This window comes from Poecilia latipinna, unplaced genomic scaffold (genome assembly GCF_001443285.1).
Source record: "Poecilia latipinna isolate Pla-1442-1.1 unplaced genomic scaffold, P_latipinna-1.0 Scaffold16, whole genome shotgun sequence".
In the NCBI taxonomy this organism is placed as follows: domain Eukaryota; kingdom Metazoa; phylum Chordata; class Actinopteri; order Cyprinodontiformes; family Poeciliidae; genus Poecilia; species Poecilia latipinna.
In genome coordinates this window covers 546,652-566,860 of record NW_015112632.1, presented here as the reverse complement: position 1 = coordinate 566,860, position 20,209 = coordinate 546,652, and the positions used below count along the sequence as shown (strand labels likewise).

Below are 20,209 nucleotides of genomic sequence, written 5' to 3'. Positions count from 1 at the left end.
AAATGAACATTTTTAAAAAAGGCCTGGTTATCTTTGATATCAGTTACAGTTATTTTTGGTGGGCATCATCACTATGCTGTGTGAATTTTCATTATTTATTAGATTTATGTCAGCAAAAGTGATAAAAATATAAAAGCCCTCTATAAATCATGAAATATCGTGTGTGTGTGTTTCTCCTGTAACACGTGAGCAGCTTTTTTAAGCTCTAACCTCAATCTATGGAGAACGCTCCTCCATTTAAGTGTCAGATGACTGCTGGCGATTTGATGAACTCTTTTAATTTTGCAGTTCTTCCCCAGCAAAGCTCAGCAGATACAGACTCATTGACCTCAATTATCTCCATGTCAAATCCAGACCCACGTAGGCACCTGACTATATAACTTCGATGACATGAACAGCAAGATTAAAAGACGGGAAACACGGTCAGCAATTTTAAAAATTCTTTTTGACTGTCACAACTTGGTGATACGGTTGTTGCGAGAACGGGCTGTAATGTCCAACAAGTTTTGGAGTGATTTCTTTCCTTTGTTAAAGTTTATTTTTATGCAATGGTATAATGAGATCCCATTTCAAGCAATGCATTCTGTGATTACAATGTCTTTCCTTTAATTTCCTTTTAATATCTTTGGATTACTTGGTGCATGTATTGTGCTACACCAATAAACTTGCCTTATTACCTAACTTTATAAGGTTTTATAACTAACTACCTAACCCACAGTCAGGCATGTACAAAGAACTTCTAAAATTACCACACCGTCAAAGTCCCACCTTTTAAGAGGCTCAGCTAGGATTCATATTCATACTCCCCTCATTTTGAGTATTTTGTCCACCTCTTCAAGGTCAGCATGCCACAAATCAGCACACAAAGCCAGGAATGATGCCACATTCATCACTCTTATACAATATGCCACTTTATTCACACTAAAAAAATGTGCCTTGTTGCCACAGCAACATATCGGTTAAAGGTTTAGACATTTTAATGTGATTATAGCAAGACAGCTGAATTTAAATTGCACAATTTCATGCCTAAATCTTTTTTTTTTTTTTTTTTACAATATATCTGTGTTTGACTTTCCTCTATATTGCAGCAGTCTGGTGTTACGAACAGGCTTTGACACACATATCTAAGGTTTAATGCAGATTAACCAGAAGGTGGTTAAGGTCCACCCTGATGGTGATCAGATACACCAATCACAGAGAGGCACATACACACAGATCATTAACTGCACCCTTTTAACCCCCCCCCCCACACACACACACAGCCTGCATGGCCTTTGTTTTTAGGGCATGAACACACACATTGACACAGTTACAGATGTGTTTGCACATATAATCTCTATCCCGCGGTTTATCTATCTCTCTCTCTCTTTTTTTTCTCACACACATTTTTCCACTCTTCCCACTCACACCTTTTCTATCACGTGCCTATCTCCCACACATCCAGACACACTCTTTCATTAGTAAGACGCTCACAGGCACAAGCAGGGATTCTCCATTGTCCTCCCTATCAGCCTGCGGGATGAGGCTTACTAATTAATATTTAACTGAAGCCCGCCTCCAAGCAGGGGGAGAGATGAGGAGATAGAGGACTGGAGTGAGAGGAAGGTGGAGGGATGGCCAGGAAGGGGAGCAGGAGGGCGGAGAAGAAGAGTGGGGACAGGGATCAGAGAGGAGAAGAGGCTGGAAGGAGGAGGTTAGGCTATTGATCAGAGGGATAAGAAGGTGAGAGATGAGAGCAGGAAGGCTGTGATAAGACCGACTGGAGAAACACTGGATTTGATGGAAAAAGAGAGAAAGTCCGTGGTGCAAAAGAGACAGAACAACCTCAATGAATGTATGACGGGATAAACTCTTAGAAAAATTAATTTTTGGTCAATTATAGTAAGGTACGTGAGGGTTTTAATAAATTTAGCACATCAGCAGAACTCAAAATTTACATCCTCTCAGCTGTGTGTGAAAACTGGCATATCCACCAGAAATCTTATCTCACTCTTGGATTATTTTTTTTTATTTTTTTCATTTTTTCAAAAGAAAAGTTGACTCAGTCTTGCTTTGCTTAATGCCGCGTCTCACCCGCCACAGCGACTTGATGTCTGTCATTGTGATTCATCTGAGGATGCGAAATGACACACGTAAACAAGTGTAAGGCTTGAGAACCCATTTCACTTTGAAACAATGACAAGTTGTGCTGGAACCTTTCACTGGTGCAAATCTGAAGAAGTCAGAGGAAGCCGGAGTTATTGGCAGAATATAAAGTATTCACACACCTCTGAATCCCAGAATGTGGTGGCTCTGTTCACAGCTGGGAGACAGTGCAGTTTGATCACTTTTTTCCTCTCTTCTTACCTCTGTTAGGGAGGTTTGCGCAATAACGACTCCAATTGGCAATCCTTTATATTATCTACAATATGTGTGTATTTTCATCTGCAAAGGTTGATTCAATAAGGTGCACTTAACAAAGTTACAATGCAAACTTTAATGGTCTGAGATTTTCTCACACTTTCCACAGCAGATCTTCAGTTGTTGCTGTAGTTGATGTGCTCACTTAGGTTCAAACCACACCTCGGTTACGTCTCTAATTACTCAGCAAACAAACCCTCAGCTGGCCCACCCGCGCAGCGCTTCTCCACCCCACCCTCCTCCTCCTTCACTCCTTCCATCCTCATCCCTACCTATTTTTCATTCTCAACCCCTGTGCCCGTTTTATAAACTTGTTTTGTCCCATCCATCCAGCTCATCCCTTCTTTATGATGCTTCCATATTCTTTTTTTCATATGTCTCTTTATTTTTAACCACTTTTTATCCATTCAATCCCTTTGTCCCACTCATCCTCTGCATTCTTGTTTTCCTAACCTCATTTTATTCCCATTTAATCCCTCTTGTTCTCCTCATTTTACCTTTTTTTTTGACCATCCCATTCTCACTGTCCATTTTTAAAACCCGTCCTCAATCCACCCATTATTCTCACGCCCGCTTGTATTGAGTTCAACAGTATATTACAAAGCGATATTTTTTTTCTTAGATAACCAACATTTGCCTTTTATTTAACTTTTTACACACAACTTTTTAACGCTTTCTTAGAAATGTGGTGCACAGACAAAGCAACCGGTATGTGTGGGCGTAGCGCACCACAGCTACCATAATATATACTCGTGGCTGTGTCATAAAAGGTTTTGTCGTGGTATTATCGAGCAAGAGCAAGAGGAGCGCAGGTCTCCGAGAGATTATTTGCGTCCCACCCACTGTGTAATCTGTCTAATCCACGCCTGGATGATTTGAGATTACATTAAGAGGAGACGATGTGGTTAATGAATCCATCCTGTGTTTTGTTGCTCTGCATTTGTGACGTTTGGTTTTTATTCCTTTTGGCCCACTAGCATAGATTCAACAAGCAGATTAGAGTGGGGTCAGAGTGCGCGTGCTGGTACAGGGAAAGGATCTTTCTTTTCTCCTTAGCTCCATCTCTCTCTCCTTCTTTCTGCATTGCTGCAGTGGCGCAGGCCCAATTAAGTGCAGTGTCAGAATTTTGGATGCTGTCAGGGCTCCCTGGCTGGCGTTTCCACGGTGAAGCGTCCTCAACAAAGTCACTCAGGAGGCCTCCGGAGATGGGTGCCCCACCCCACCTGACATCTCCCTGCTGATGTGTGTGTTTCTGTGTGAAATTGGCCAGTGAAAAATCACACCCTGTTATGCTTGAAACACCTGCCTCTGCTTTCCAGCTCATAATGAGCTGTCTAGCTGCAGCCGGCATGGCCTTTTAGAGACACATCATTATATTCAGCTACGCACAGGCACACACAGGTAGCGTTTATGATACAACCAAACTGTCTGCAGAGGTGTGTGTGGTAAAATGTAAACGGGAACCTAAAGACAGAGTTCTGGATTTTTGAAGTAGGAAAAAGGCTACGGGTGCTTTTCATGTTCTGGTGGCGCCTTTACCTCCGTCTCACCTGTACAAAAAACTTTAAACTGTCCCTTTAATGCTGTTTAGCAGAGTCTGTGTCACTTTACTTGTTGTGGAAATTCAGTTGTTTTGCTATTTCGTCCTTTTAAGTGGATGAAATTTACCTTTCATAAAATCAAGTGTTGGCCTAAATGTGTAAGATTGAACCTTTTGCAATGTAAATGATCACTTTATCTTATTGCCAATGTATTTAAAAATATGAGTTTTATTCCTCAAGGAAAATATTCCACAGAATGCTTTAGAATAAATTTCAGGATCTATCAAGTTGTTCTTTCAGTATAGTGTTTACTAAAACCAACAAATCACAGAGAAACTGACATGTTGGTAATCATAGTTTTTTTTATTTCCTCCGTTTCCTGTCCGCTTTTCACAGTAGTGACATGGATTTAAAATAACATCTATTTTTAGTTTGCTTTAAAAACTAGATAGATAAAATTCTGATTTGAAGTAACATTTGTTTTAGCCTGCTGTGTTTTTATTGTTCTTGAAAACTGGCTAAAGTTGATTGACTCTTTATGGCGCCCCCTCTGGCCAAATGGTAACGTGTCCACAATATTTTATTGAATATGACAGAAAACGGCAAGCTTCAACTATTTACAAATACTATTTTTTCATTGTAGTCTGCGATTTTTAAGCATACTATATTAACAATGTTAGATATTCCAATAATACAATTCCTGAGATTCTAGCCTGGATAGTGTGCTTACGCCAGATTATCAGTGCTCAGCATCCGCCCAACCTTTACAAACTTTCCGTCCCAAATCTTTTTCGTGCAAAGAAGTGTAACTGTGAAAGACTGAATAAAAATTGCCATCACAAACTTCTGTTGGATTTTTCTCTCTGACTTCAACGTCATAGTTACAAGGCACAAATACTTTTTGCGCCAAACCTTCGTAGGAACCCCTGCAACAAATTACCTTGAAACTTGCATCATTGACTCAACCCCCAGTTGTCTAATTCTATTCTCAACTTCTAGTGTCAAACCTGAAGACGCTCTGAGACGTCAGAGATCCAGAGAAACTTTTCTTTTCTTTGGTACACTTAAAAAAAATGCAGTTTTTTGTTGTCCCCCCCGAGTCCCCCTCCGCTCTGTCTGTTGTATATTTGTATATTTCTTCAAAAGGAAAATACATCTCTACACCTCTGGCTATGCGATGTGAAGGTGTGACCATGAACGTAGCACAACGCAGGCTGCACACGTCCTCCGTTCCTCTCCCTAATCTCCTTCATTCATCATCACATCTTTTAATTTTCTCCCTCTCCTCCAATCTTTTTCTCACTTTCTCTCCCTCCCCTCCCCTTTTTATACCCTCGCCGCTTGTCAGCATTGTCTCAGCCGCTCTGGGAGCTGAAGGGAAGAGGGGTTGGTGTGGTGGGGTGAGGTGGGGGGGGGGTCATTGTAGGGGGGGGGGGGGTTTCTGCCCAGCAATTCAACAGCACTCCTCTCAGCTTCAGCCTGTAAGCATTCTCCCCCCCTCCCCACCCCTCATCATACACCACCCTCCCACCATCCCTCTCCCTCTGGTCCACCCTCCCCCCACCCACACCCCTTTCATGGGCAGGCAATGAGGTAATCCCTAGCAGCGGCGTGAAGCAAGTGCAGAGAGAGAGAGAGAGAGGAAGGCAAGTAGAAGCGAGCTGAAGCAGAAGCCGGTGCGGAGCAGGAGTGTGCGGGGAGGGATGTCAGCAGCTGCACCATCTCTCGCTCTCATCCTCAGCACTGCTCGTGGGTGAAAGGCTGATGTTGCGAGCCGGCAGCCGGGGCTTCTTTAGATGTGCAGCTTGCAGCCTGCTCTTGTTTGCGAGTGGTGGCAGAATGTTGAGGGTCTGTTAGGCAGGCGGAGAGGAGTGGGAGAGGGAGAGGCTTTTGAGCTCTGAGGTTGGTGTTGGTTTGGACTCCAGGAGTAAGAAGAGGGCTAGGTGAGGTAAACCAAGAAAAAAAAAAAAAAAGAATTTAAAGAGATTGGAGTGGGAAGGTGTGAGCCCAACATGACGGAGAGGTGTAGTCTGTGGAGTGCTCTGTCAGCTGCAGCATGCTGCTTCTACAGGGGATCCTTCATGCAGGTGCAGGTGAGTGCTTTTTTTTTTTTCTCTCTCTCTCTTTTTGCGCATGTCACCATCAGACATATGTGCACTCTGATTGCACACACCCTTTAAGTTGACTTATTTTGAACATATGTGCATGAGCGTGCATGAGTGTGTGTTTAGGTTTTTCTTCCTGGGCTTACTCCTGGCTGCCTTTGCTGTCCTGGCAGCCGGTAATGTCAGCCTGCCTTGTAGTTGGCAGACTGATGATATCATACACTCTGCACAGCACTCGGGGTGTCAGATGGACTGTGTGAAAACTCTGCGTGGACAGAGTTGGAGAGGGGTGCTGAGGGAGGAGAGGGCTTTTTGCTGTTTTTTTTTTTAGGGGGAGTTTTGAGTTTGTGTGAGGGAGGGAAAGGAGCACAGGAATGAGTATTTATTGTAGGAGAGTTAAAGAATATGTCCGAAGGGCACAGTAGAGAGTGTACGGTATCATCTTCTACTTTGGTCTAAATCTGGCTTGAAGCTTGAAACCAAATATCTGACCTTATTCTAACAGAAAATGACACCCTCGACTTGTTTTGTCTGTGTTTTTGTGTTTGTATCTGAAATGTTCTCTGTATTCCTCATTATTTCTTACTTTTATGAACAAAAAAACAATTATAGAGAGCTCTGCAGAGCAAAGCATTAATCCTGATGTTGACATGTTCCACCTTGTTTAAGAACATTTTGTCACTGTCTGAGTTTTCTGCCTCTTGTTTCAACTTTTGTTTTTCTTTTTTGACACATCTGCTTTTATTTAGAAACTCAACCTATTGAACTTATTTCAATTAAATCTGCCATGGTGTTCCTCTGTAGGGGTGCTTGCGGTGGAGCTGTGTGTGTGTGTGTGTGTGTGTGTGTGTGTGAGGCGGGATTTAATTACAAGTCACTGAATAGTTAAGAGTTAAGTGGGAGCGTTTCTTGGATAGGAAAATAAATTGCTTTAATTCACTCTAACTTGGTTGTGTTTACAAATAGTGTGATGCTGTCTAAAGACTAATATTTACTACGCGATTCATTCTAATTAAATAGGCCTGTCGGGCACAATGCAGGGAACTGAATAACCCAAACACTCTGCTACACGGAGAAGCTTTAACTTTGTTGCTTCTATTCAAGTGGTGAAATAGGAGTAGACAGTCTATTTCTTATTGGCAGTCAAAGTGGATGAATCGTATCTCGGTTAGATTTCTTCCACTATAACCCATATAGTCGCACTGCGATCAAATCACTGTCCAATTCAGTCCAAATTATAACACAATGCAGTTAAAGTTATTACTGTTCAACTTTGCTATCCGAGGAGGCGCAGCCAATTAGATTGAGACAATAAGTCGGTTCAAGAAAGAGACGCAGCTAAACACGTAAGCACTGATCCCAGGAGCCCCTCTATGGTAAACTTCATCATGGAGTGTATGCATAGCTAATGGCAGCAATAAATCCCTGAATGATTCAAAGAAAGAGACACACGGACACCTGGCCAGGAATACTTTCTGTAAGAAAGAAGAGCGCGCATGCCATTGCTCCATCAATGGCTTGATGCAGGAAAAAGATTTGACTGGCAGCATTTTTGATGAACACTCGGCCAGGACTACTGAAAGGTAATGTGAATATAAGATCAATCAATAACACAGGGCACTGAGCTACGAGTACTTTCTGTGAGAACTAAAACAAGGAGAGTAAAGACGATTTATTGTAGCTGCTGTGTTGCTGGGGGATTTTGTCCAGGGAACAAACAACAGTCAATCACAGAACTACTCAGTACCTGGTCAGGAGTTCATCCTATGAAAACTTTTTACTGTGTTTTTGTTTATTTTACTTCAGTTCTGCAACTTATATATATATGACTGCCTTATTTACTTGACTGTTGGGATTTTAAATGCCTTCATTTATTTTGCTTCAGTTAAATGCGTAGCAGTATTTTGTAGGTTTGTTACAGTTTTGCCCCTTTGTGTATTCACTTTTTTTTTTTGCAGTGGCTTGTCACAATGTCAATAAACATAATACGCATTGTAACAAGTTTATAATTCACATGTCCAAGAAATCATTCCTAAGGATTTTATTTAGCCATCAGTAAAGTCATCCTAAGGAAGAAGGAGGGATGGTGCTTCATCCATTTGGATGTATGACTGTGGAGCACAAGTTTGACACTGATTTATGGCTGCTGCTTTTTGAATTCTGGACCATGTTTGGGTCATAAAGTTCCACAACAAGTTTATGTGCTGGCTTGGTTCAGATAAAAAGCTCAGATCTGTTAGAGTAGCTGGCAGTATGTTGCTGTGTTACTCCCAAACCATAAAAAAGACTGAATATATGAGGCTAGAGTTAGTCCAACACCACAATTACCTTGACTCCAATCATCTTCAAGTGTTTCTGTAGCAGTATGATGTTACCACAGACAGGTTTTGCATATTGACCCAAGTATTGCTAACTTGAAAAACTTAAAGCAGTGCAGTAATCATTTCATGTTATATATATGTATATATATAATATGCCTTTTACCAGTTTAGGCTTTGCCACATTAATACCACACGGTAATATCCTATTATAATATGAAAAATGCCTATTGAAATTGCTTGAGATGAGATGCTAAAGGTGCATCTCAGTTTTGAAAACTGAAAGGTTTATACTGACCTGGTGAGTAACAGTGAGAGTAATTACTCAGCATCTCTCTGCATCATTAGCAACTGCAGTCTGTTTTTGCCCACGCTGGGTCCTGCTGCTTCAGTGTCCATTAGTGATGTGAAAGAGAACCATGTACAACTTTTTCTTCTCTTTTTTTCCCCCTCAAATTTTTCAAGGCAAATCGCTGTAGCAGCTCATGGCAATCATCCCAGTCAGATCAACTTCAATAAAGACAAAAGTGACCAAAAATGAATTAAAATGTCACAAGAGTCGCTTGGAATACCTTCATTCTTAAAAAAGACACATTTCTGAATTCGACAAGGAGGGCACGTTGTTTTGCTGTTGCCTTCTGGAAAAAAAAAATGCTTTTGACATGGTGACAGTGGTCTCTGACCTAAGTTCATCAGCTGTATCAGTGGGGAGATTACACTTGATCCCTTGGTCTAGACTGCAGTGTGCTGACTGTGAACACACAAACCCCTGCATATTTTCACACGCAGAATAATATGTGGCTTAACAAATGTGTCTGCAGTGCTTCAAGCATGTAAAGTGGGACCCTCTCAACAAGCCCCCAGACACCGACACATACACACATTCACAAACGCATTTAAAAAAAAAAATGCATCGGCCCGCACGGAATGATGGCCTCTTCTGCTTTGATTGTTTTTTAAATTAATCTTTTGTTTCCCCCCCTCTGTAGCACCTTCCTTTACCTCCCTGCCCCTCCCATCTCTGTGCCTCTCAGTGTTTGAGCCTGATTCCCTGCTGACCTGACCAGCTTTTGGCTGTCGTCATTCCAGCCGGCAGCTGGTCCTTGTGTCCTTTAGCGTTCCTGCAGTCCCACTTTATCTAGAATGTTGCTGTGACCTCCAACCTTGCAACATGGCGCTCCTCTGCCATCCAGTCCCTTGCAATGTAATGCAAGTTTCTGCTTGTGGAGGCTTACAGCACTGATGAGTAGTGTGGTGTTTTATATCACATTCTGACTGTTTTTTTTTTTTTTTTTGTCATTTTGAATTCTTATGTCATTCAATTGCATGCTTTGGATTAGCAAGGCTCAGCTAAATTGTTCATTTGGATATGATTTTTTTTCCAGGGAGACTTATTAGAAGCTTACACCATAGCCTGACTTGATTGATGTTTGACTTTTGTTTGTGAAAGTTTAGTTTGCTAAAGTGATAATGCTAAACTTAGCTAATTGTCTGTTGGTTCGTAAAAGACTTTTCAGCTTGCTAAAGTGGTAATGCTAGCATTAGCTTGTTTTCTGTATGTTTTGTGACTTTTTGGTTTACTAAAGGTCAAACCTTAGTTGCTCTTATGCCTGAATGTGACAGTTTAGTTAAACAAGCTTTGTTAGCTTAAACATAACCACAAGATGGTTTCCATTGTGCTTTGGGAGAAACAATGACATCTCTTAATGTATTTATTAAGCAATTTTGGTTATTGAAAAAGTTTACCTAAGAACTGATTAATTGATTGGTTTTTAAAAGGAAAACTATAAACATTCCATTTCTTATTTCTTATTACATTAATCTATTGTTTTTTTCCCCAGGTGCCCTGTAATAAATCTTTCCTACATATTGAAGTGGTGAACTTTATTACATTGACATCTCTTCTGTATATCTTTTCCATCCCCTCTTTCACAATTTAATAACACAAAATTAAACTCTTCACTGTTTCTTCGTTGTCTATAGGATTTCTTTTATTATCTCTCATGTACTTCATCGTGTTTACCTTAGATTTATTAGTTTTGAGGTCACAAAAAACTTTGCCATCAATTCGCACCTCTTGCATGTTTGCTAAAATACAACTTTAAAAGAGTAGGAAGATTTTAGTTGGTTTTGGTCCTGAGTTCTGTCCCAGCAGGCTCTACATCAGTTCATCAGTCATGTCCCACAGGGGGGTCGTTGGTGTTTGGAATTAGCTTTACCCATCACCCCACTTACTGTCTCGTCTGTGTGTAGTTGACTGCATGAGATACGGCAATCCTAATGCTGTTTGTGTGTATGTGTGTGTCAGTCCGTGCCAGAAAGGGGAGTCCAAACCGATTGGTATGTTTTAGTACTGAAATATTCACCATGTAATCCCCTCTTCTCCACTCCTCCTATCGCTCTCTCTCCCTCTCCTCCCCAAAGCTTTTCACTGCAAATCCTCTTTTGGCGTGCCCGCCTGTCACACCCTGCAGGCTCATAGTGTGAAGGGCAGCTGTGCACGCATGTGTGTGTGCATGTTTCTCTGGGCGTGTGTCTGTGCGTGCATGGCTAGAATTGCCTTGTTCCCGACTCCATATTCTCATTAAAGCGCTGTGATAGTTTGGGCACTAATGAGGAGCAAGAAGTCTGCCGTTTTGTGTGTTTGCGTGTGTGTGTGTGTGTGTCGGCCGTATACGAGTGTGTTTTATATATTTACAATAACGTATCTGATTCTCCAGAATGTTACTTACTGGTTTGTAATGGCTATTTTCAGAGATTATTGTTTTGGCATTAGTTAAAGAGAGTGTTTGATTTAAGCTTCTGTAAGTGAGCAGATTTTTTTATTTTTTTATGTTACGATTTTGACACATTTAAACTTTTGTGATTCCCTCCGAGCAAAGATTTCCTGAAATTAGTGTGAGCCAGTCGGCGTCAAGTCAAACAAAACGTGGAAAAACGTGCCCCTCCCGACTCAACCCCTCTTTGTTTACTTGCTTAATTTCGCACATTTCCCAATGCCTTTGGGATCATGGGTATTTTCTTTGATCCTGTTTATGCAAATACTGCTATTTGATATAAGATCAGACGATGAGACGTGATGCATAAAGAAAAGGCTTGTCCTGAGGAATTTATTAGTTCTTGACTCTCTGAAATCAAGAACAAAGTAAAATTCCCCAAAGCTGCATACATATTTAAACCTTTTCTGTAAACAGTCTCCTTTCATGCCAACATCACTTCCATTCAGTTTTGCATTAAAATGTTCGGAGCTGGCGAGACTCTCCTTTCACTTGAAGAACTTTCATTGCTGTCGCATTCCATTGGTGATAAAAGTTTGTTTCCAAAACTGAGACAAAGCTCCCCTGAATGACTGTTATACACCGATATCACTTGCCGGTCACCTCTGATGATGAAGTCTGAGCTCGTGATATACAGAATCGCTTTGCGGAAGACAAAAAGATTCACGTCTTTGTTTCCAAAACAGATGCTCTACTTTGCCATCCACACTGATCTCTCCTTGGTGAGGTTTTGGGCGTACACCGGTATAACTTCACTTTTGTTTTTGCTTCCTAAAGAAATCAGTCATGATTGGTGCAAATGCTAGAGAGTATTGGTCTGGAAAGTATCAAATTTTGTTCAAGAACGGATACCATAAGTTGATTTTAACCGGCTTTTACGCATGACAGTCACAAGGAACTGATCCCTGTTTTAAATTTTTCATAGTATGTTAATGTTTTTCACTGTAAACATGTTTAAACTTCTTTATTTCATGCCTGGGTAATTAAAATAACAATGTTTGTGCTATGTTATACAGAGCTTGTCCCTTTGTCATGAAGAAAAAATATATTTGAGTAGGTAGGTAGCTTGAAAATAGAGATTTAATGAAAATCTGCCATTAGTAGCAATGATTAGGTTTACTGTATACTGGGAGAATTGAAGAAATGTAACCTGTGCAAGAGCATTTTATTCATTTAAACACAACTTAAGTTGTCAAGGCTATGTGTATTTTATGGCCTATAGAGTTGTTTAAGTTATAAATACTTGTTTTAATTTGATAACAAAGGTCTTAAAAATCTGTTGAAAAGCCTTAAGAGAAACTTATTGAAAGCTGCATAAATCCTGATGAATACATAAATCACATATAAGGAGTACATTCATTTATAGGCAATACTATAGACAATAGACAATACTTGGAAGTATGGGCTGGTTCAACACTTAAAAGCTCTAGTTGATGCAGAACCATCAAATGTTAAGCATAAAGAAACCCCAAACTAATCCTCTGGGTTTTAGTTTCAAACACGGTACCTCCAAGTGCCTCTCTGATCATTTCCTGAGTTAAACATTACAGGGTTTGATGTTTCCTTCACTAAACTAAGTCTTCAAACTTTTATCGGGCATGCTCTCTTCACACTTAAATCAGTCTACTGAGTCGATGCAATAAAGATGAAAATGCTAATATTATGCAATGCAATATTAAAGGAAAAAACCTAATGCATTTTTGCTGGAAGGTTTTTATTGGAAACCAATACAGGAAATATTGAGTTCCATATAGGAGAACGCTAACGAGTCCACTGGTAATTCATTCTTCAGCACTGGTTTGTCTCTTTCAGGCTTTGCTTTCAGGCTCCTTTTAACTCCTTATACTGGCTTTGGAAGTTAAATCACTGAAAGTTAATTGGATCTTTGGCTTCAATTTACTACAAGGAAAGGAAAGGTTACTCTAAAAAGGCAAACATATGTTTTTCATTTGTGAATGTATCAAATGTGAATTAGCAGATTACGTTGACGTATGGCTCGCTGAGTCTCTTAGGAGCAACTTTTGACTTGTTTTGCAAAGGGGAATTGAACAGATTGAAATCTCAGCTTTGACTGAGATTAGTCTTTAGGTGATCGAGGAGATGGCGTTAAATGAGGAGTTTAAATAAATCCCTCAGTGCGTCATCTGAGGGCAGACCAGATAGTCCAGCAAAATGCATCGCCCGCTTTGCCACTTAAACAAGAGAAAATGCAAAAACAGTCTCTTCATATTGTGGCTTCTAGCTGCAGGCGAGGATCACGGAGCTTTCCAGCTCAGTGCTTCGTGTAATCATCTTCTCCCTCCTGCATGATAGACGAAAGCTCTATCAAGAAGAACACAAGAACATAAACCTATGGCAAATGCTCCTGTGCATTTAATCACAGGTTAGACTCTTGAAACGGAAGCCGGTGCAGGAGAGATTACACTCAAGAAAGCATTGATGTGTGGTAGTTTGAGATAAGATTTGACTCAAGATCATCTACCGATGGCAACATTTCTTGAGAGTTTATTGCAGTAGCCTGTGTTAGGAATCATATCATTCTATTGGATTTTTAAATCTTGGTTTTCGAGTGTGGATTTTGGCTTATGGTAAAATATACATAGATGATTTAAATAAACAAAAAAGCATAGTAAAATTGGATAATAAGAAAAAAGATCTTTGGTTTTTTTATGTCCCACATTCATTCACAACTTTAAACGATGACTCATGAATGATAGAATCTGTCTCTCATCTCTGTTTCGCCACTACACTCTCAGAACTGACTCAAACTACTGCAAACTCTGTGTGTGAGAAAGAATCCTCTGAAGTCTCTCCATCAGACTCCCTCTAAAGAAATTACACAGCCGTGGATTCACAATGCCTACACACACACACACACTCGCACACATACGCAGCATGCTCACACGTGCTGGGCGAGGCGCAGCTGAGAGCCAGTTTGGCGTGGTGTGGGGATTTGAAGCAGGAGGTTGCCAATTGTTTGCTCTCTTCATCTTTGACCTCTCCAGACCTGCGCAGAACACAGAGGATATTGGACATAAGGCTGCCGGCGAGTTTAAAGGCTTAGTTCTCCCAAATGAAACAAATAGGCATTCCAGCATGGGGCATTGGGCTGTCACGCTTCTGATGCTTATTGTTTGAACACAACGTTAGGCCTCCTGCTTGAAATGATACAAAAACACAAAAGTCTAAAAGATGCCACCTGCCGTACAATTAATATGTAAAAAGGGGGTAATTCTGTTTTGATCCTGCTTATCTGCATAGCACAACAAGTCTCAAGGCACTTTGCATAACGCTTCCAAAAGTTTGCCTAATCGTAATTACTCCAGCAGAATACAGTTCTGATCAGACCAAGGCATGCATATGGGGACAGTGGGAAAGAACCGCTCCCTTTTAATATAAAAGAAATCTTCTGTTGTGAACAGCAACAAAAAAAGAAAACGTATAGATGCGTTGGACCATGAGTACTTTCTATAGAAATGGAAAAAAGCTATCAGTGAAGCTATTGGTTAAGTTCAGGAAAGACAGTTGGAACGCTGGAGCTCAGAGCCAGTAGTATTAAGAATGTAGATAATGGATATATAAAGAAAAAGACACTAAATCCAAATGCTCTGAACCCAGAATATATAGATAATCGTCTCTCACTTCTTAAGGATAAAAATTTGGGACAAAGAGCATCTTTTCAGGGACATTTCCTCAGTTTTATGTTTCCCCTCTCAACATGCTAGGGCTCCTGAGATTCTAATAAATCCCGCCGGGGTAAGTGTGTTTGAGTTACCGAAGGCCGTGGACCTCTGTGGGGTTTTTAATGCACCATTTTGCTTTATGAAAAGACCCAGAGGCTGTTAAAGCGTCTCGGGGTGATTTGCAGTGAGCAGCTGAAAATGGCATTGAACACACTTGCACAGGCTTGCTTAATTTTGTCCCATTCCCACACCCACTGTACGCCTGGGACTGAAACTCTGTCATGTATGCGGACAGGGTCTGAAACATGCCACATGTATGCATGTATGGAACTGCGGATTATGGCAGAAACCCCTTTAATTATTACTCTGATAAATGCAAATATCTACTTAATTTCAAAGCATTTTAACCGATTTCTAAAAAGGTTTCAGCACAAATACAGGTATAAGCTCAGCACGTAGATGTAAACACTGAATTAGACGATCGTTCTTGCGAAGGTTCTGATAAGATCTTGTGGCGTTTCATACACCAGACTGAAGTCGTTATTTGAATCAGATACAGACGCAGATTAGAGATTAAGCTGATCATATTGACTGAAATGTGATAGCTTTGTTGCGCATAATTACATTCAAATTAGATTAGCTGAGATTAATGCTTCTGCCAATAAAACTGAATTCATGCAGCTTGGACACTGCAGTTCATGCATGCACATGGTGACAGCCTTTTAGTGACAGTGATTAGTTTAAACATAGAGAAACAGATGGGGGTTCTGTGTCGATTGAGTGGTAGATAGCTGTCATTATGCTTCCTGAGTGTAATAAAGAAGCTTCCAGAGAGAAGAGAGTAATGGACAAGGCACAGGCAGAAAGCTTCCTCCTGCAAGGCTTTTATTTTCTATATCAAGACTTGAAGAAGCGCATCATTGTGATTGGGTAAGTGGCTTTCAGAGGATATTATCTGGTTCTGTATGTATCTGCGGTGCTCATTTTAGATTTCCGATAGAAGTGACAGAGTCGGCGAGGCAGAGCTGGGTCATGTCTGACATCATACTCTAAATATGGAGCAATGAGCTGAGGTTAAAGGTGCAGCACCAGAAAAATGAAGGCAGGTGGAAGATACAGCGTGCAGATGCGGGATGGACGGACGTGGGTGAACATGCAGCACACTGTAACAGGCGACCACAGGCTAATTTCTCACGAGCATCTCTTAGCGGATGTGTCTAGTGGCTCTCCTGGGACTGTTTACACTCTCCCACCTCGACACACACATACAGACACACTCCCACAAAGTCGACTTCCTGTTCCACCTAGTAAGCAGCTGCATCTCCTAAAAGGTGTGCAAAGGCAAGGATTAATGAAAAAGGCTGTGGTTTGTTGCAAAGTGCATGTGCGTGTGTGCGTGTGTCTGTGTGTGTGTATGCTGCAAAGTGAGGGTCCCGGCTTGCAGGAAAAGCTCCATCTGCATCGCCATGACAACAGCTTGGTAACAACCAAGAGACAACACCCATCTCCCAACCCCCCATCAGCTGTGTGGTGCACATCTGAATGCGTGCACTGTTGTGAAATTCCTGTGTGTGTTTGTGTGTGTGTGAGAGAGACAGAAGGAGAGACCATTAGGGAATATCCCAGCAGGTAATGCCTGGACCTCCGAATGATGGACGCAGCCCTAATGGCTCCTTCTGTATGTCTCAGTGGGGAGTGGTCACGTGCACATACAAGCACACACACACACACGCACGCATGCATGCACACGCACAAAACATGCTTCATTGCTGCTTCTGTATGAATGGAACTGATACCTCAGCAGCACTTTCCTACTGTGTCTCTCAGCCAGCCAATTGTACGACTCGCTGCTCAACCTCCAGGAAGAGATGACATCATTTCTGGCCAATAGCAGCTCAGCTGTTGGGTGTGCTTCTTTCTGCTGGCCGGGTTAACGAGGAAGCCTGTCTGCGTGCGTGTGCGTGTGTGTGTGTGTGTGTTGTCACAGACAGATTTAACTGATTGATATGCATCCATCGTCTACCTAAGGGATCAAAGATTTTCTTACTGTCCATCAGCATCACTCTGTTTCCTCTCTTTTATGTGTTTATAATTCTCCTTTTGCTTGCATGCATTAATCTCCAAGTCTGTCATTTTCTCACTTTTCTTTAATCTCTGCCCTTTTGTTTTAAATGTCTTGAGCCTCTCAATTGCTCAATAATTATTAGTATTTCTACTCTTTATTATGAAGATTTAAGTTTCAAAACCAGCTTACTTTTTGTACTTTATGTACAGACTGTAAAATGTAAAATGCCATTGTGACGGCTTTGTTTGCATCTGGTGAACTTTTATTCCAAGAAAAGTTCCCCAGATAGAAAAATTAAACTGATATAATTATTCAGTTACTCACTTATCAAACTGAATCTTAGATAACAAGGCATGTCCTCTTTTAAACAACTACAAATTAATCATCTTGAATTCAAAATGACATATGTATTACATTTTAATGGCAGTACAAATCTCTCAAGTCCAGCAGATGCCAGATGAAGTGTCTGTTAATTGGAAGCAGTTTGCTTTCCTAAAACCATTTGATCCCATTTGGTTCAGGGTTCAAGTTAATCTTAAGCCTTCAGTTCCCAACTGAAGGCGCTTTTCATCAGAAACATTGTGACCAAAGGGAAAAAAAGGGCATAAAAAGGTGACTTAATCATTAAAAGCTGCAGCAGTGTTTGTTTGCATGTTGGCAGAGTTTCAACTTACAAAGATGATTAATTCTTTGCTGTCACTCATTGATTAATTAATGATTAATTAGATGCTGTGTCACCATATGTGTCTCTATCCTCGGTAACAAGGATGCAGCTCTTGGCCAAGGCCACCGGTGAAACAAAAGAGTCAAAGTCCCTGCTGAAGGGAGTGAAAATTGAAGCTGAACTGTAGATCCCTCTAAGAAATTCCTCTTTTGACTTTTGCTGAGCATTTTTTTTTTTTACGCCTCTTCTTGGAAGCTGCTCTTATCTAACAGGATGATGGATCTTAAAAATGCAAAAGAGAAATATTTATGATTAATAACTCAGCAGTAAATCATCGGTGTTGGTAGATTTGGTAAATAAATAATGACCAAACTGTCCCCCATCACCAGCCCCCATCTTTCCTAAATTTTTTTTTCTACTTCTCGGTCCCTCAGCTGCTGCTTCCTGCCCTTTTTTGTCCCCATCCTCTTTAACTGCATTGGAGAAAGCCATTTCGAATTTGTGGTTTTCCCTTCACACCTGTCACTGTTGAGATAGATGACCCTGGTGTGGATAGTAATGGCTCTGGCTAAACGGGAAATGACAAATGCATGTGCGTGTGTTTGTGTATATGCAATATGTGCGCGCATGTCACATTTTAATGCCTCGCTGCATGTTCAAACCTCAGCGAAGAAATGTGTGTTTATTTGTGTGTGGTGGGGTTACATTGATAAGTCCTGAGACCTTCAATCCATCAAGGTGATGACCTTTTACCCCCAAAAGGCAGAAAATTGGCTATTAATGGCCTGAACCAGAGAGGCAGGGATGACCGGGTGGCACCTGCTTCAGGGGAGAATCTGGAGAAAAAAAATGAAGAAAAAAATACATTTTATCGTGACCAGACTTAATTTTACTATGCGTACTGTATTCATATTTTATATCGATTCTGTTTTAAAGGTGAAAACGGAGCCTCTTCCTCACCTATCACAAGTTTTTATCTGAAGCAATAATTAAAGGTTAGATGTAAATTTCCAGCTGAGCGAATAAATTACCCCAGAGCATTTTTGAGTTACACCAGCTGGTTCCAGTTGTCATAGACACTAGCAGACTCTTTCTCAATTAAAGATTACGAGATGGTACTCTGTACGTGGAGTGGAGGAGATCTAAAACTTAAGGTCACTTAAAACTGTCAGTTTCATAGAAGAATACTAAGATTTTCATGTACACTTAGAAATGAATATCTCTGCGACAAATACAACAAATTAGTTGATTTCACTGAAGGGCGAAATAGAAAAAGTGTTTTAACGTGATTATGTTCATTATCTTAATAAAGTAATGCTTCTATTCCTTAAGATGGAGTGATTTTAAAATAGTAGTTGGGTCAAAGACATCGTTTGTCCAAAGGTGCTGATATATTTGAAATTTGGGATTAACTAACCAACCACATTTCTCCAAATTAATTTCCCCCTGGCTTGCTTACTGCCACAGAGTCAAGAAATAATTTAAACAGAACCTGCCCGTTAGCACAAAGTAGCATTAAAGATCTCAAAAGCTAGCGTATGCCTCGATCTTCAGGAATTCAAGAACACATGAGAAAAAAAGTCATTGCCGTTTGTCGCTCTGGTTTTTTGGGAATCCAGAAAACAAAACATAGAGCCATTATCGACAAATAAAGGAACCTTGAATCACTGGTGAACCTTCTCAGAATTAGCAACTCATCCTGGAGTCATACAAAAAAAAAACAAGAGTCACATTCAAAGCAGAGAGTTCCAAAGAAAAAAAGCACAAAGACTCATCTTTAATTTGCCATAAAAAATAAAAATCGCTATTCCACAAGACTTTTGGGAAAATATTCTGCAGACTGATGAGACAAAATCTGAAGTGTTTGGAATATGTTAAATCTGGCCCCAAACTACAACATTTCAGAAAAAGAACACCATCAGACATGTTACTTCATCTGCTTCAGCTTAGTTCAACTTCAATCATGCTTTTGGCTCAGGTATCATCCATAACAGTGATAAGGAAAACAAAAGAGCACTAACGATGCAATTCATAAATGCTAATGAAAAGTAGCTCATAAGCCAAACTCAGATGCAGCCCTGCAGACACATTCAGGCACCGTCGGATAAATGGGCAACCGTGCTTGTCTGAAAAGGACGTTACATTATAAATCAGTTTCACTCCACTTTAAAAAGGGAGAAAACTGTACCATTTCATTTTTTATAGGTAAGCTGCGATAGATTTAAGATGCATACTGTGTAAAAGGTTAGATGGAAGGCGTAGAGGTATTTCCAGAGAACACTAGCTCTGTCTTTTCTGACTTATTCTCTTCTGCATCCCGTTTCTTATTTGCTGATGGAACAGTAAGATGCTCCTTTCTGTTGTATGATATCAAAACAAATTCACACGCTGACGTCTACACACCAACATCCCGGCCGAGTGGATCGGAAAAGGAAGATACCCGGAGAGAAGGATGATATGATGTGCTGTGGAGAGATGATGGGCTGCAGGGAGGGAAGGGATGCAGAGTTAGTGTGAGGAGACAGGAAGTAGAAAGGATGGAACATAGGGGGGAGAAAGGAGATAACGGAGTTAGATAAAAAGTTAAACGTTTAAATTGAAGAGAGTGACAAAGATTTTAGACACATACCGGCCCAGATGTTTTTTTTTCAGAGAG

At 40.7% G+C, this 20,209-nt stretch overlaps 1 protein-coding gene across 5 annotated transcripts in view; it reads left to right on the top strand.

Annotated features, from left to right (window-relative positions):
- sh2d3ca (SH2 domain containing 3Ca) overlaps nucleotides 1–20,209 on the top strand; it is a 63,680-nt gene that overhangs the window by 16,139 nt on the left and 27,332 nt on the right. Inside the window, exon 1 of one of the 5 annotated variants that reach the window (XM_015034003.1) lies at nucleotides 5,485–6,034. The exons of the other annotated variants lie outside the window; for them this stretch is intronic. Coding sequence (XP_014889489.1) covers nucleotides 5,954–6,034 — 81 coding nt within the window. The 5' untranslated portion in view covers nucleotides 5,485–5,953. Of the gene's footprint in view, nucleotides 1–5,484; nucleotides 6,035–20,209 lie in introns of those variants that run through there. 5 annotated transcript variants of the gene reach the window in all.